Source organism: Octopus bimaculoides, chromosome 14, assembly GCF_001194135.2.
Source record: "Octopus bimaculoides isolate UCB-OBI-ISO-001 chromosome 14, ASM119413v2, whole genome shotgun sequence".
In the NCBI taxonomy this organism is placed as follows: Eukaryota; Metazoa; Mollusca; class Cephalopoda; order Octopoda; family Octopodidae; genus Octopus; species Octopus bimaculoides.
In genome coordinates, this window is record NC_068994.1 from 21,084,445 (window position 1) to 21,101,747 (window position 17,303).

At 33.7% G+C, this 17,303-nt stretch overlaps 1 protein-coding gene across 1 annotated transcript in view; it reads right to left on the reverse strand.

Annotated features, from left to right (window-relative positions):
- Nucleotides 1-17,303, reverse strand: part of LOC106876134 (vesicular integral-membrane protein VIP36) — a 35,304-nt gene that overhangs the window by 13,138 nt on the left and 4,863 nt on the right. The window contains exons 2-3 of the mRNA XM_014924553.2: nt 9,844-9,959; nt 6,784-6,898 (exon numbers count right to left, since the gene is read on the reverse strand). Coding sequence (XP_014780039.1) covers nt 6,784-6,898; nt 9,844-9,959 — 231 coding nt within the window. The remainder of the gene's footprint in view (nt 1-6,783; nt 6,899-9,843; nt 9,960-17,303) is intronic.

A 17,303-nucleotide genomic window follows, 5' to 3' on the forward strand; every position in this document is an offset into this window, starting at 1 on the left:
AAATCAGAAATACATCAGAGATATAAATGGCAGGCTATCAAGAGATGTTTCTGTAATAGACGAGCATCTAATCTAAAACTAAAAAATTAATGCTTCATCTGTTAAAGATTAGAGTCTGCAAAAACATTACCAGTTGTTTCACCCTTTTTTTTTTTTTTTTTTTTTTTTTTTTTAATGTAACTTTTACTATATTAACCCTTCATGGACCAGCAGGGTTGGAATTACACAAAAGGCTATTGGGATCCTGAGGGACCCTCTTTTATTTTTGTGCATTTCTGCACTATCCATAAATTATTGGCATTTAATGGAAGGGAATTAAAACAATTTATTGGCTGAAAAAACCTTTATTGAAAGAAATCATTTTTTATAGTTTTGACCTATAGTTCATCAGAATATCTGAAAAAAGAACAGAAAAAATAATTTCACAGAAGGCTAATGGGGTCCAGTTGGACCCCAATGACCATATTTTGTGCTATAACATCCATGACTGGAAATTTTAAACTCAAAATGTGTATGTGCATCCATAAACTATTGACAATAAAAGTCATGAGATATAAAATCATTTAAATAAAAAATGTAAAAGTTGCGTAACTTTTAAAATGAGCTGAGGTCCCAAGGGACCCCACCAGCCCACAAAGGGTTAAACATAGTATAATGAGCTAAATGACTTTGCAATTTAAGATACTAATATATGCAAGTGGGATCTTGTTTTATTCAGTAACAGTTGTCAATTATGATAATTTGATAAATGATGATGTTGATGATAGAAAATAAAATTTAAAAAAAGAAAATGATATAAAACAAAATGAATTTTTATTGGTTAAAACAAAATCAGTTAATGTTAATGGCCAACTTATAACACTAAAACAACTCTATTACTTATTAGAAATATAATTCTTTACTACAGCTAATAATTAGAGGTATAATTAAATAATTAATAAGACGAAATACAGTAAGTCTACTGAAACATATGTATATATAAATTTATCTTGTATTAGGAGGATATAAAATTTAAAACAAAAGTTTTAACAGCTTTCTAGTGTTTTCAGTGCATACAATGATGATGGCTTTTTTTCAGAATTGTCTCCATAAATGTAGCATCCTATATGGGTCTTGACAGCTACAGCTTTTTCATAAACACATAAGAGTAGCTAGCAGCTGTAAATATTGAAGCTCGATCTTAACCCTTTAGCATTCACATTATTCTGCCAAATGTAATGTTTATTTATTCACATTGATTTGAATTAATCATGCATTATCTTGTAGCTTTGAGATTTCAATGAGGTGATTGTATATTTTTACAATGACATTCTTAGGTAGGTATGAAAGGCCAGATCTGGCCACTTTGAACATAAAACAGGGAGAAAATTTTCAGCTGGATATGGCTGGTTTAAATGTTAAAGGGTTAAATACAAGTGTAACAATATTTTGTTTATATAGGTTTTTAGAACAGATGCTTTCTTTCTAGATAAGGTAATCTCTTCCTTCCTATTACAATGTATTCAACTCATGATACAAACTTCTTACAAAAGGAATAAATATCTCAAGCAATGAATATGAAAACTGAAATGTTGGAATAAGCTGCAGCATTGAGGCACCCACTTGGGAAATGTAAACATAAAACTGTCTCAAACCACTATATTACACTGTATTGTATTTAACTCCAATATCAATACACTTGAAACCACCCCTAATACAATGATGCAAAAACTTCCTATTTCAAAGAATTCATGTTTAAATTTGAACTTTCATCATAATTTTGAATTAAGAACTTTTAGCTATGGTTCCAAACACTAGCTTAATAAGAAGTTGTATTTTTTTTTACAAAATCTCTCTAAATTCCAAAATATTTTCAAAATTAATCGGAAAACCGCAAGTTTCATTAAAAATAGGGTTGTGAAAGGATCAAATTTTAAAAAAAGCATTACAGTTCCGTTACACTTTAGTATGTAATCTCTCTCCCACTTAACTATAAAAATGTTTACAACAGCAGCAGACATTGAATTAGTTTCAATATGATAAATATTAAAAGTTTTATAACAGCCAAACCTGAGTTTCAGAAGAGGAGTAGGGCAGAATCAATAATAAAATGTTATTTCCCTAACAGCTGCAGCTGTTCATGGAATAAAGTAAACAAATCAAATAGAAGGTAATTTCTTTTCAGTTTATTCGTTTCATTATTAATAACAAACCACCTGATCCCAGCTTTCTATTAACATGGAGGTGTTAATACAGCTGCTGCCAAAAGGTGATGTGTGAGAGTTCACATATGCATATCTACACACGCAAGTGTCTAAGTTACCTATCATTCAGGCCAGCAATTTAGTGAAAACTATTTAAGCTGGTAACACTTTGTGGACAAGCCTTTAGGGAGCAACCTACTAGAAATAACAGCTAATTTTCACTCAAATCATCTATTACCATCTTAAAGGAAGAACATAATGGAAAATGTGGTTTCCAGTACAGAAAAAGATGGGAAATGCAGGAAGATGAAAAAGAAGTGAGACAGCTGAGTGAATTAGTTTCAGACTACCAACTTAGTCAGTTCACATATTTCATGGTCTCTATGTGAAACAATTCTATGTCACCTCAGTTTATTTAGATGAGGAACAGATAGATCTATGAAAATTACCCAATAAGAGACTAGCATTTCTCTCATGACTGATCTTTACTTAGTATTTCAGAAACCTATCAACAATTGTGCCTTGTGAAAGGTTTAATATAAAAGAAAAGGAATGAGTGTTGATATTTCCCATAAAATCTTCTTTCATTAAAAACTTAGCAAAATTATGAAGATTGATTTCAAATTTTGGCACAAGACCAGCAACTTCAGGGAAAGGGGTAAGTCGATTACATCGAACCCAGTACACAATTGGTACTTCTTTTATTGACTTGGGCAGAATTTGAACTCAGAATGTAAAGTCGTGAAATGCCGCTAAGCATTTTGCCCATTGTGCTTACAATCCTGCCAGCTCACTGCCTTAACAAAACAATAAATATTGCCAACCTAAATAGTAACAATAATAAAATGCTAATTTCAATGAAATACATATTTTAAGCTATTATTTGGAAAGTTGAGTTATTTAATGTAGCAATTGACTGCAGCCCAGTCAAGGTCAACTATGTCACCTTATCTATGGTTCAAATGTGTTATTTGGCAAACCTGTCAAACATTTATGTCAACTATTGATAAACATTCACCAAAATACTATTTCAGTTTCATTTCAAAAGGTGAAAGTAAAATATTGAACAACAAAGGTATGAATATGTAGTTAGAAAAAAATCCACCTCACTACCATGTAGTTTCAGGTTCAATCCCACTGCACAACACCTTGGTCAAGTGTCTTCTCCCAGATAGAAAGTGTGCAGAAGCCCATTGTGCAGGTGTATAGAAATATCTGGAAATGCTTGGACACTAGGACAGAACATAGATACATATACATGGCTTTGCATCAAAGTAACACTACCCACTAATGTGGAGACTTTATGTCAGTTTTTCCATGCTAGCTTGGATTAGACATACATACATACATTATATGTATGTATGTATGTCATCACTACGGATGGAGGAAGCAGGTTAAGGAGGGGATCAACACTTTTGAGAGAGCACGTATCCAGCATGAAGAACTTAAGCGAGCTGCACGAAAGCGCACGGCTCATATAGTGAATGGGGAAAGCTTAATCTGCAATGTTTGCAGTCGTGTATGCTTGTCAAGAGCAGGGCTCATTAGCCACCAATGGAGCCACAAATGCAAAATATAAGTTAGTCCTAGAGCACACAATGTTCCTGAAGGTCAGCAATGGTCTTCCTCGGTCATGAGTGGAAGGCCATCATCCATCATGTATGTACGAATGCATATGAACACACACACATATTCATTCTTCATTTGTTTTACATTCATTTTTCCATCTTTACATGGATTAGACAAATGTGTTATTTGTTTTACAGCCAACACCCTTCCTGACAGCGACCCTTGTCTATTTTTCAAGTAAGCAATAACTTATTCCAACAGAATAAACTGACAACATAGCACTTTCATACAAGTAAGTGCAGGAGTAAACAAACACATTATTATGGTCTTGTTTCAGTTTCTGTCTACCAGATCTACTAACAAGGCTTTGATTGGCCCAGGGCCATGCAGTGGGACTGAACCTGAAACCATGTGGCTGCAAAGTTAACTTCTTACCGAGACAACCATGCCTGTGCTTATATATATTGTGAATATACATACATACACAGATTGCTAAGTGGAAATCACTATATTAAATCACCTCTCAGTATATGACTGTCAATAACCCTAAGCAAACATCTATTTTTAACAGTCCACTAATCAAATGATAAAAAAATATTGTTTTACAAACTGCATGTATTATGTTGTCATTTTTTTTTTTTTTTTAGTTAGTTAGTTACAAAAATCAATTATAGATTGAAGTGTAATAGAGATGAGTTTCTGGAGCTGAAATAATCCATACAACACTCCAACCAGTACTAAATTAGTAAACCTACTATGAAGTTGCTTAGACCATCACTCAAAAAGTTGTTTGCAATAATATGTGCTTCTACATGTGTTTGTTGTTTCAGCAAAACTTATTTAAACATAGGAGGTGGTAACAAAAATGTTCCCAGACTAGTTCTGTAGTGTACCAACAAATGGTAGCACACAGTTACATGAGCAGTGAGAGCTGCCAATGACCATCATGACACAGTGAGCTGAGTAACATCACAGTGTTTGCTTCGCAAGTAGTGAAATTTGTGTTTTTGTGATCACATGTATGCTGTAGTTTGTGATTTTGTTGACAAAGAGCCAATGTGAAATTTTGCATTAAACTTGGGAGGTCTGCTACAAAGACATTGAGCATGCTTCAACAAGCTTACGGCAACAAGGCAATGGGTCGTATGCAACGTTTTAAAGAGCACAGACACTTCAAAAGCAGAACAACATTCCTGAAAGAAGATGAGCGATCCAGAAGACCTGCCATGAGTGTCATCCATGGAAATGTGGTATTGTGCATTGAGAATTCTTCCCCCAGGTTCAGACCTTCAATCGAGAGGTCTACTGCAACATTCTGAAGTGTTTGAGGGAGGACATTCAGTGAAAGAGACCTGATCTATGGAGCATGGAAAATTGAGATTCTTGCCAAAAACAACCAAGTATTGCTTCCACACCTGCCCTATTCACCAGATTTAGCACCTGCAGACTTTCATTTCTTCTTGAAGATGAAAATGCAGCTCAAAGGTCATCGTTTTAACACCAATGTAAAGTTCAAGAGCGAATTGCAGAAGGTTCTCAACTAGCTTACAGAAAACAAGTTCTGGGCTGGATTCCAAAAGTGGAATGCTGGGACAGGTGTATTCCTGCACAAGGTAACTATTTTGAAGGATATGATGTTGAAACTTAAAAAATCTGCATTCACTTAAGAAAAAAAAAAAACAATCTTCAAACTACCACCATTACCACCATCACTTCTTCCTCTTGATACGTCTCATTCTCTATATTCTAGCATATAGAGATAGGGAGAGAAAGAGAAAGGAAGGAAGAAAGAGAAAATTTAAGGAGAGTGAAGAAAAAGAACAGAATATCACTTCAAATGAACACACCACCACTATCAACAATATTCTTCTTCTCTACTTCCCCCTCTCATATATATATATAGATAGATCATTCTCTATGCCACTATGTCAAAGAGAGACAGAGGAAAGGAAAGGTAGAAAGGTTAAGAGAGAAAACCAGAGCTGATGTCACACAAATTTACAACTACCATCATTGCAATTGCTCTTCTCCTATATCCCAATCTGCATGGGTATCTTAGTCTCTATATCTCTCTGTATTCCATTATTCTGGAGTAAGAAAGATTGACCTAACTGCTCAATTTTAACTGATTGTCTACATTTCCTTTCTTGAGAGATAATAGGGTGTGTTTTGAGGGAGATTTGGCAACTATTTCTAACCTGTCAAGTTAAAAATGGTAAAATAGATGTGGTTTTATGTGTGTTCCTTTTGAAGTTTCTGAATACAAGATGGACATACAGACAAAAAAGAAAGATAACGTGTGTGAATGTGTGCATCCATGCTTGTGTTTATATTAACTGGTATGACTACAGGTGTTGCATCAAATAAAATATTGGCCAATAAAATAAACAACACTGTCAATACTTTTGAAGGTGGCACTCCAGCATGAATACAGCCCAATGACTGAAACCAGTAAAATAATCAATAACTATATTCAATACTTAAAAATGACTTTGTAGAGATATCTCACAAGTAAAGCTACAGCTGACCAAATTAACTTTGGATAAGTAATGAAAGTAGATTAAATATTCAGTTTTAAAATACCTGCAAGTACATGATAGTTGAGAGATTAAAAAAAAAAAAAAGAAAAGCAAAAGTGATAGTAGGCCCATCAAATGATGAGATTTCAGAAACAAGATTATTACAAAGCTTGGAAGAAAACAGCTGCTATTCTACCCATTCCAAATATGAGAAAGCGAACTCAATGTAAAGTAGAAAGATGGATATATTTTCTGATATAGATCAGAATGAAAGAAAAAATAAAGAGAATACAGTGAAAAGTAATTCTGAGAAGACTGTTTTACAGATAGAAAAATATAGAAAAGCTGACTAATACATGTCAGCATTAGTAAACAACGTTTTAATAGTTTTCAATGCTAGTTTGAGTTGAATAGATCTGTAATGTAGCATCATGATCCTAATCAAAACCCCAAAAGTAAACATTAAATATACAAACATCACTCAATTCAAATAATCCAAAATATAAACTAACCAAGTTCCATGCGATCTCTGGTGTACCATATGCTAAAACCATCACCATAGAGTGTTCGACCGCCTCCGTGTACTTTGAACTGTACTTGTAATTCCCAATTTCTAACTAAAATAGGCTGCAATGGAAACAAACACAAATTTTAAAGTAATCATAAAACAAGTAAACAAAATATTAAATTGGTATATTTTTAAAGCAATAATTCTTACACAAATTGGTTGATGTCAGACACAGATTTAGGAATTTATTTCTATGGTAAATCATAGAACATAAAAACAGTCTAAAGGTTAACCTTGTCTAAGGTCAATGAAATGTGCTCGGGATAAACAAGAACTAAATGTGGGAGCTGAACTTCAGTTTTGACCATTTCATTAGGAATTTTGCATATTATCTTATGGCCATTCGAAAACCTTTCTGGTCTGGCCTTCTGAACTTTGAGCCTAACTAGAAATGTTTTAGCTCTTCAGTATGTGCCATATCACACATGGCACATACTGAATCATTAAATTCTTTCAAGTGATATTATAAAAAAAGAAAAGAAACAAGCAACTTCTATAGCCTTGTTTGATCATGGTTTCCTTGTTTATTTGCAAGACAAAAAGACATTTCCAATCCAGCTTATATGCAATATGTTACTTAGCCCCATTACATCAGTTGATGTAAATTTACGTACACTTTAAATCAGATGACAAAAATATACGCAGTCCTATCTGCTGCGGTTTTGTACCTGCTTGTATACCAGTTGATATAAATATCTGCTATCACTCACAGAATCGATAATAGAGGCCACCATGCAAATTTCAAATAATCTAATAAGTTTGTTAGAATCTTCATATAAATATTTCCAACTCAGTTTGAGAAATCATTACCATAATAGTATAAAAGCAGCAGTTTTGGCAGTTACACCACCATTTCCACTATGACATCCAATCAAATTCATACACGTTCAGCAAATTCTTCTGGTCCTTCATGGAATTTGCAGTCTCATCCAGCTACACTAGTTTCATTTAATTAACGGTCTTCACAGTGATGGCAGTTTACATTAATAAACAGTGCATGACATAAATATACGCCAAACCGTTATCGTGCACTAATTGCTGATCTCGGCTGAGATGATTACTGTCAGTGCAACCTAGTTGTCTGATAAAAAACCATTGTCATGGAGTTAACACATAGATAATGCTTTACTTCAAAATCTTTGGCTTTGCACCTACATGAAAAACCTTATTGAAATAAACATAGCTCTCAAACTTTCATGACTAATCTACTTTTTGTATTATTAGAGTGAGTAGTTTATATAAAAAAAATTTTTTTTAAACAACAGTTGATAACAGAAGTATCTAGTTTTGGGGAACATTATATATAAGAGTTCTGTTAGTGGAAATGATTTTTGTCTTGTGGGATAAAGTGAATAAACAATAAGACCATTACTGTTGGGTCAAATAACTAGTAGCATTTGTTTTATTTATTCATTTGCTCAGCAAAGTACAAATTCCACAAAAAATGTATATGCAAAAGTGAAGAACATCATATTTAGTTCAAAGAACTTGAAAGAACCTTTTGTTTTAAGATTAAAAAAAAAAATTTCTGAAGTTCAATCAGTACACTAATACTATGTTGTTTAATGATAACTAGATTATGACTTCATAGATGATAGCATATACTGAGTCAAAGACAACAAGATAAAAATTAATTTTTTAAACAATTAAGAAGCTTAGTTCACTTCAGTTTTAACACATGGATTTTATTTTCTAACCACACTAAGAGATGAAACAAAATCCAAGGATATTGGTGGTGGTTAGCTTCATTAAAAATTATAAAATGCTATATTTGAGAAGACCCACCCACCATAACAAAACTGAGATCCTAAAACCAAGGTGTCACGTAAAAAGCACCGGTGCTGGTGTCGTGTAAAAAAACACTGGTGCCACGTAAATAGCGCTGGTGTCACGTAAAAAGCACCGGTGCTGGTGTCGTGTAAAAAGCGCTGGTGTCACGTAAAAAGCACCGGTGCTGGTGTCGTGTAAAAAGCGCTGGTGTCACATAAAAAGCACCGGTGCTGGTGTCACGTAAAAAGCACTGGTGCTGGTGCCACATAAAAAGCATCCAGTACACTCTGTGGAGTGGTTGGCATTAGGGAAGACATCCAGCTGAAGAAACCAAGCCAAACGGACTATGGAACGTGGTGCAGCCCCTGGCTTGGCCAGGTCACATCAAACCATCCAGCCCATGTCGGCATGGAAAATGAGTTTGAATATAAGTTCATATATCAAGAGGACAACAATAATTTGATATTTCAAGGTGGTCTCTTCATCTGAGGGTTTGTATAGAAGCAAAAGTAGCTTATGCTATGGGCCCAGTTTTCATGTACTGAACATATTATTTGAAAATAACATACTATTCAATAAGTTGGCAATTACATTAAAAAACATTATACATTAAAGGTTCAGTCAATTTATTTTGGTTACATTTAATATCTTATCTTAATATATAATTTACAGACTAATATAATGGTAATGCCTGCAACATAGGTTAAGTAATAAATACAAGTTAATTAGGTGGAATTGCTTGCAGAATACAAAATTATGGTCTGTATATCTACTTGGTTTGTTTGAAAAAAAAATGTCATTGATTGTTGTCAAAAGAATGTATTTCTGTTTGACATTTTTTATGGAAGCTTTTATCTATCACAGATAGTAAACTATCACCATATGCTTCTGTCTGATTAAAAACCATGTTAGAAACAAATAAAGGTCATGTATCACAAGTAAGGCAAGTGTGTTAAACGTATAAGAAAGAAAAGAGTGTAAATGAAAAAGAAAGTGCTTCTTAAAAAATTATTTGGATTATTATGTTCTAATCACCTTATACACTGAATATACATTTTTTTTTTCCACTGGAGAAATCTTTGGAGAAGTGTAATCAATGTAATATACAAGTTACTTACAAAAAGCACTTTACTAAACAAGTTATATGACAGGAGTTCTCAAGTATGAAGTACTGACAGACTAGACATTTAAAGTTAGCTTACAAAATATGATCAGAAAATACTTTTCCACTCACCTGACTGTTCCATAGACCACCCTGTTTGCTCTGATGGTCACTTGTTAACCTAATGTAGTTGTTTGTTATCATAGTAGATCCTGTAATATCCCATAATGGGATATTCATGCTTGGACCTAGAGAAAAGAGAAAGAAAATTACAAATTATAACTCAGAAAAGAAATTTTGAAGCAGAAGGGAAGATTTCAGTGCCATTTCTTCAATGATATTGTTAAAACATTTGACTTAATCCTTTTCCACGAATAATTCCAAATCTTGTCTCAAATATTGTTGACATCAAGTTACCACTTCTATTTTGAGACCCTCATACAATAAAGAATCAACCCACTTCTCTCTGAAGGCTGATAGTAATAAGCTTGTAACAAAGTAAGACAGTAAAATTTAAGAAAACTAGAGAAGGATGCTTTGTTTGTTTGTTTGTATGTGTGTGTGTGTTTCTAACCAAGATTCAAGGCTCCTTCATGGGAATTTCAATATCAACAACAGGGTATTTATTTTTGTATGTATGTATGTATGTATGAATGAATGAATGACTGCATGCATGCATGCAAGTTGTAATAATCAAGTCAAACCAAATACTATTATTTTGAAATGCTTTAATACATATGTTTCAGGTCTGTATAATATTTAATAGGAAATGCATCCATTACATAAGACCATGTATATATGTATGAATCATCATCATCATTTAACGTCCGCTTTCCATGCTAGCATGGGTTGGACAATTTGACTGAGGACTGGCGAACCAGATGGCTGCACCAGGCTCCAATCTGAGTATGTGTGCATATATATATATATATATATATATATATATACACACACACACACACACACACACACACACACACACACACACACACACACACACACACACACACACACACACACACACACACACACACACACACACAGGGTGGCCCAGAAGTCACAAATGGGGTTCAATATTCGATAACTTTTTTAATAACTAATTTTTATTTTATTTTAGATTTATATAAAGATCCTAAAATTTAAGCATGAAAAAGTACACTACCGAACAGCGAACACATTGTGAAATTTTATTACAAAAAGCAAGGATTAATAATTTAGACTCAACGAGCATATCATCATGATAGAGCAATGAATTGTCCAAGTGAATCAATGTTCAGGCAATTAATTGGTCATTTTTAGGATCAGGGATCAGTAAATGATCTTCCAAGAATAGGTGCAGGATGACTTCAGAAAAAGTGATAGGACCTTATTTCTTCAAAAATGAGGATGGAGACACTGTTACTGTCACTGGAGATGAACACTGTCTCCTGATCCAGAATTTCTTATATCCAGTGGTTTGAGATACGCCTGGCATATGGTTTCAGCAGGATGGAACCACAGCTCACACTGCAACGAACACAATGGAAATGACCAGGCAAATTTTTGATAGAAAATTAGTTTCTCTATTTCCAGAGATAAATTGGCCATCTCATTCTCCAGATCTAACTGCTCCAAACTTTTTTCTATGAAGCTATCTTAAAGGGAAAAGTTTATGTCAACAAGCCTCAAACAATTTCAGATCTTAAAAAGAACATTAGAGCAGAAATTAGATCACTGGAGCCACAAACGCTAAGGACCATTATGGAAAACGCCTTAGAAAGAGCACATTTATGCAAATTGGAAAATGGATGCCATTTAAAAAACGTCATCTTTCACAGATAGGGGAAATAAATCTCACATCCTTTCTCTGACATACCTACTAAAATATCACAATTTTAAAACAAAATAAACAAGATATTAAATACTGAAACCCCTTCATGACTTCTGAGCCACCCTATACATACATACATACATACATACATACATATATGCATACACATACAGACATGTGCGAGTGTTTTTCCAGGCTATAATAGGTTGTACAAATATATACTGATGCCTTGTTTCACAGTTGGATGCCCTTTCTGCCTCTAAATGTCAAGCACAGAACTACAGGATTTCTAAGAAATATCAACAAACATAACCATATTATTTTGCTCAACTGCAAAAGATATAGAATGTAAACATTCATCTGCACACATACACATATATAAATACACACACACACACACGAGCTTCCATAATTTCCTGAATTGGAGCTTCACCACCAGATGCAATTCCAGTCACAAGGTATTGGCCAGCCTGAGCAGTGAGGTAGAACTAAAGGCCACATGGTAACAAAGCAAATGTTGTATCCACACAGCTATATATAATAGTTGTGCATAAAGGAGTGTGGTGAAGTGAGAGCATTGTTTACTGCTGCTACAGGGCTAATGGTTAAGAAAATGATTGTGAAAAGAGTAGAATGTTAAGAGTATAAGAGATCAAGGTAAACAAAGAAAACATGATGTTCATTAATACCTATCAATGAGGATGTGACTAGAGTAAAAATAAGGTGTCTGTGGATAAAGGTAGAGCCCTAGTGTAAGAGGACACCACAAACAGAAGTGGTTCATCCTTCTACAGAAAGTACTATTTTTTCTTAAGTCTTTAAAAATTAATTCTCAATATTGTTAAAATTCGAAAAGCTAATTATCGGAGCCTCTCTGAATAATTTGATAAGGAAGGTATTTAACTTTCTGATAATCTGCTCTATGGACAAATTTCACTTGCTCTGTAATTCTATAAGTCCAGGACAACTGTGTACAAGTTGTAAGGCATTACAAAAGCAATTGCTTTTGAGAAATGTTAGCCAATGTATGCAGAGGAAAAAAAGATTCTTTTTATTGCCCACATATGATTAATGTATAGCACAACCCATGGTCCTGGGAAAATTTAACCAAACCAATAAGATCTTTAAAAATATATAGCAATAAGAGTCATTGCTCAACAAAATAAATGAGCTTTCTTTTCTTTTTTTTTTAAATATGTATATTGATAACCTAACTAAAATTCTCAAGTTAATTCATCATCAGCAGTATTTTACATTTATTTTTTTCCATGTTTGCATGGCTTAAATGTGTGTCATCTCCTGTACTTCTCACCAAGTGTTGCAGCTCCTTGTCATCTCTTTCCTGGGGTTCAGTATCTTAAGATCAGATTTAACAACTTCCCATGTCTTCTTACTCAGGTTCCTTTCACTTCTTTAACCATCATCTTTCATATGCATCACATCTGTACTAGCATAGTCACCTGCACACTACAGCTGATTCCTTTTATACCCAGTGCTCTGTCTTTCAAACACTATATTACATGTTCATCACAGATACATACTTCGTTTCTTTTCAACCTTCATGTGTCTTCTGCATTCAAAGCCCATGTTTTGCTAACATGCAAAGTCTCAATTCAGACAATCATCATACCAGCAGTTTTTCATTTGGAGAGAAAAAACCTTGTAACCTTGTTCCATCTATAAATCTGGTCTATAGTTTGGCATCAGGTTGTTTTGTAGAAACTCCCAGTTGTCTATGTTATAAACCTTATTTTCTATTCTTCCTTGTCATAGGCAGGCATTGCCTAATATTTTTCACTGATACTACAAACTACTACTTGAGAACCAGCTACATTCAAGGTCCTTCTTCTATCAAGCCTGCCTGTGATCCCACTGTATACCTTGTGCATTTATTATTCACATTGGACATTGGATACACAGTATAGATTTCCTACATCCATACCAAGAATAGCCATGCTCTTGATGGTAGAAAAATTTTGTATTCTTTCTTGCAAACTAAAACTTCAATCTTTGTTAACCCTTTTCTTACTATATTTCTTTTGAAACAATCATTGTCAATCTTAGTTTCAAAAATAATAAAGAATATATTAAAATAACTTTGTCCTCATTAAGCCGAAATTTGGAACATAAATTAGTATGAAATCCTATTGAAACATTTTAGTTTTAATTTGGAACATAAATTAGTATTAAATTCTATTGAAAGGTTTTAAAACAGACAGTTTGCATCATAGAACCAGCAGTGGTTTCAGGCAGGTTGGTATCAAAAGGGTTAAACTTAAATTCTAAATTTCTTGATTCTAGACTGCTTTCTCACTTAGAATTTTTGTTCCAATTCTTTAATTGATTTGGCAATGAGAAGTAGGTCATCAGTATACAAGCGTATGCTCATGGGCAGCTGGTCTTAAATTCCTCAGTTATATTAAAAAGGAGACTGAAAACCAAACCTTGAACGTATAGCCTGAAAACACCTCCCTGTATTATCTAACTGCCTGTCCTACTTCAGTTATTTTCAGCATCTCAGTAACTATTCCTAATGATGCAACTGCTTTCTCTACCTTCAAACCCTTAATGGCCCTTTTGACCATGCAGCTGTTAATTGCATCAGCTAATATTTTTATTGGGTTTACATGGCGTAGCCCCTCTCTCTCCAGTGAGGTGCATATACACAATGCTAACATTCCATATACACTTTTCTTCAATGAAATTCTGATTCACATTGATAAACAGCCTTACAACTTGGAACACCACATATCTCTGATTCTCCTCTCATTGCAGAACATTGGCAAATCTTTCTGCTCCTCTCTATGTTTAGTTTACCTGACAACTAGCTTCTCTCCAAGCTACCTGATATGATTTGTTGCCCCACCCAACCATCATTCTTTCCAAGTCTATTTATTATAGCCTTATCCTCTGAAGTATTATCATCAGTTTTACATTCCATCTAACTGGATCCTTGTTGAATCCATAGATCTGATCTGTGATTTGCAGCAGGTTGTTTTGTAGAAACTTCCAAGTTGTCTTCTACATTATAAGTCTCCCTCTACTATGCCTCCTTCTCATAGGCAGGTATTGCCAAGTATTTCTTAAACAGAATTCTAAAAATAAAATGGTATAACTACTACTCTTATGCATATGTAAACAAATCATCCCTGAAATAGGAATTGTAGGTAAGTGAGAGAGAGCAAGTGTCAGTAAGCAGTTTTATCATCAACTGAACACTTTAAAAATCAACATCAACAGTAATTCTTATAATTCTAGCTTAACTGGTATAGAAATCACTATTTCCCAAATCAAATTTCATGTCATGAAATTGTCAGTTACATATGATAGTGCAATACTGACCTGATAGGGGATGCCTATGCATAGTGAATGGTTGTTAGACACATCATTAGCTATTTAAGATCAAATTCCATGTCATAGCTAATCAAAATTATTGGAATCTCCCTTGTTCTTTAAAGAAGGATTCTCTTTGAAACATAAGCACTCAATTCTCATGAAACACAAAGTAATCTTTGTGTTTCATTAACTATGTTTTGTCAATGCAGACACTCACAAGTTTCCTCAAATTCAAGTTTGTTTTATTTTTCTTCTTAGAATCTCCAGTCTGAGAATGAGTACTAGAATGACTTCCTATATCCTACACTAGGTTAACACTATAACGCATGAAATTCCTCAATTATTCACAGATGTTCTTAATGCTGGTAACTGCAGATCTAAATTGTACAATTAACAGTTTCATAATTCCGATTTCTGTTCAAACCACGCTAAGATTAATTAACCATTGTATCTCAGAAACAGCAAAGTGCTTAAGGAATAAAAATAAAAATGCAAAACATTTCTGTCTACATACTGTCAATACTAAGCTTGAAACTTTACATCTGAGGGCAACCAATAATCTTAGTTCTATGATAGTTTGTTGTATTGTCTGGCACTCTGTCAGCTATGACAATGAGAGTTCCAGTTGATCCAATCAACAGAACAGCCTGCTCACGAAATTTATGCCCAAGTGATTGATACCTTATCTATACCACAGACACAGATACCCTTCATATAATTCTTAGGGGAGATTCAGCATGACACAGAGTGTGACAGGGCTGCCCCTTTGAAATACAGGTATTACTAATTTTTGCCAGCTGAGTGGACTGGAGAGCAATGCTAAAGTGTCTTGCCCAAGAACACAATACACCACTGGGAATTGAATTCATGACCTTATGATTGTGAACCAAAAACCCTAACCACACACCTTCACTACATTGTAATGTCTACATTAAAACAAAACCAACTTTCAATGCTTACCAACATCTGGTGTGAAAAGTAATTGCACAAATTCCAATATGTATACTTACATGGTCAGTTTGAAAACACATTCATTTTATTATTTACTATAGTTTGAATGAAAGGATTTATTGCTGAAATGAATAATTACTTTCATTAAACAAATTAAAACATACTAAGGGGATCTATATACAGACTAATCATTTATTTTATAGTCTGTTATAAAATAAAAAGAGTGAGGGTGGATGAAAATGGTTTCCTGCACTATGCCAGCATTGTACCACAAGAGATAGTTATATTTTTTTTTAATTCAAAGCCTTAAAAAATCTATACTAATGCTTGAGTATCTTAACAGAAATGAATTTATAATTTTCATATATTTATCATTCGTCTTTGCATAAAACATAGATATACTTACAATGTAATACCATATTGTTTTTATGTGTAGTTTGATATCTACTTTCATATTTGATGTATGCAGACAATAATTGTATACATTTAAGAGTTCTTCATCTTATATATTTGCTTTGTTAATTATTATGATTCATATTATTCGTTTGGTTGAAATACTTCATCTGAAAGATCAGTTGATTATATCCGACCTAGTCGTACATGTTTAAACAGTATTTACCAGAGATGCAATATACTTAAAATGTAACAACCACATCTGTATATAAACAAACTTACATTTGTTTTTTAGAAGCGTTGAATGTCTCATACAATACAGACAAGAAAGTGATATTTTAAAACGCAGTATTGTCATTAAAGCAGCAGAAAAATTGGGCAATATTACCCTTACAAGGCAGAAAAAGTTGTCAACAAACAGCCATGGGAATTGAACCCATATCCCCCAAGACACCGGTTGAGTGCTTTATTTAAAATGCTACAGTTTATTATTTGTAGTAAGAACTTCATATTTTGAACTGCAAAAGCTTTAATAGAAGTATAAATGTTACACAAAATATATATATTCACAATCTAACTACAGATACACAAATTGCACAAATCCAGAGGAAAAACATCATAAAACTATCTGAACACCTGGTTTAACCACATAAGTCAGATAACTAACTTAACAGCTTGTATCATGTCCAATACATAGATCATATCATTAACCATATAAACATATTTGTTACAACTAATTTATATAAGTAATACTATCGTTACAAACAGGGACAGATAGCAATAGCAAAACATTGAAATAAATGCTTTATTTGGTATTTGCTTTCATCCCCATGAAATCCCACAATGCATTGTTTGCATTTGATTAATTCAATCAACTTTCACCTATCCTACAAGTGTGATCTCAAGCTTCTAATTAGCATCCAACATCCCTCATCATTTGCGTGTACACACACACACAAAGAGAATTGACATCAGGACGTGCATCTGGCCATTAAAGCACTCTCAAGAAACAGTCCTTTCCAACTCAATGCCAGCATAGAAAAGTGAATGCCAATCTATGATGAATGTGTGTGCATTTTATATATATATATATATATATATA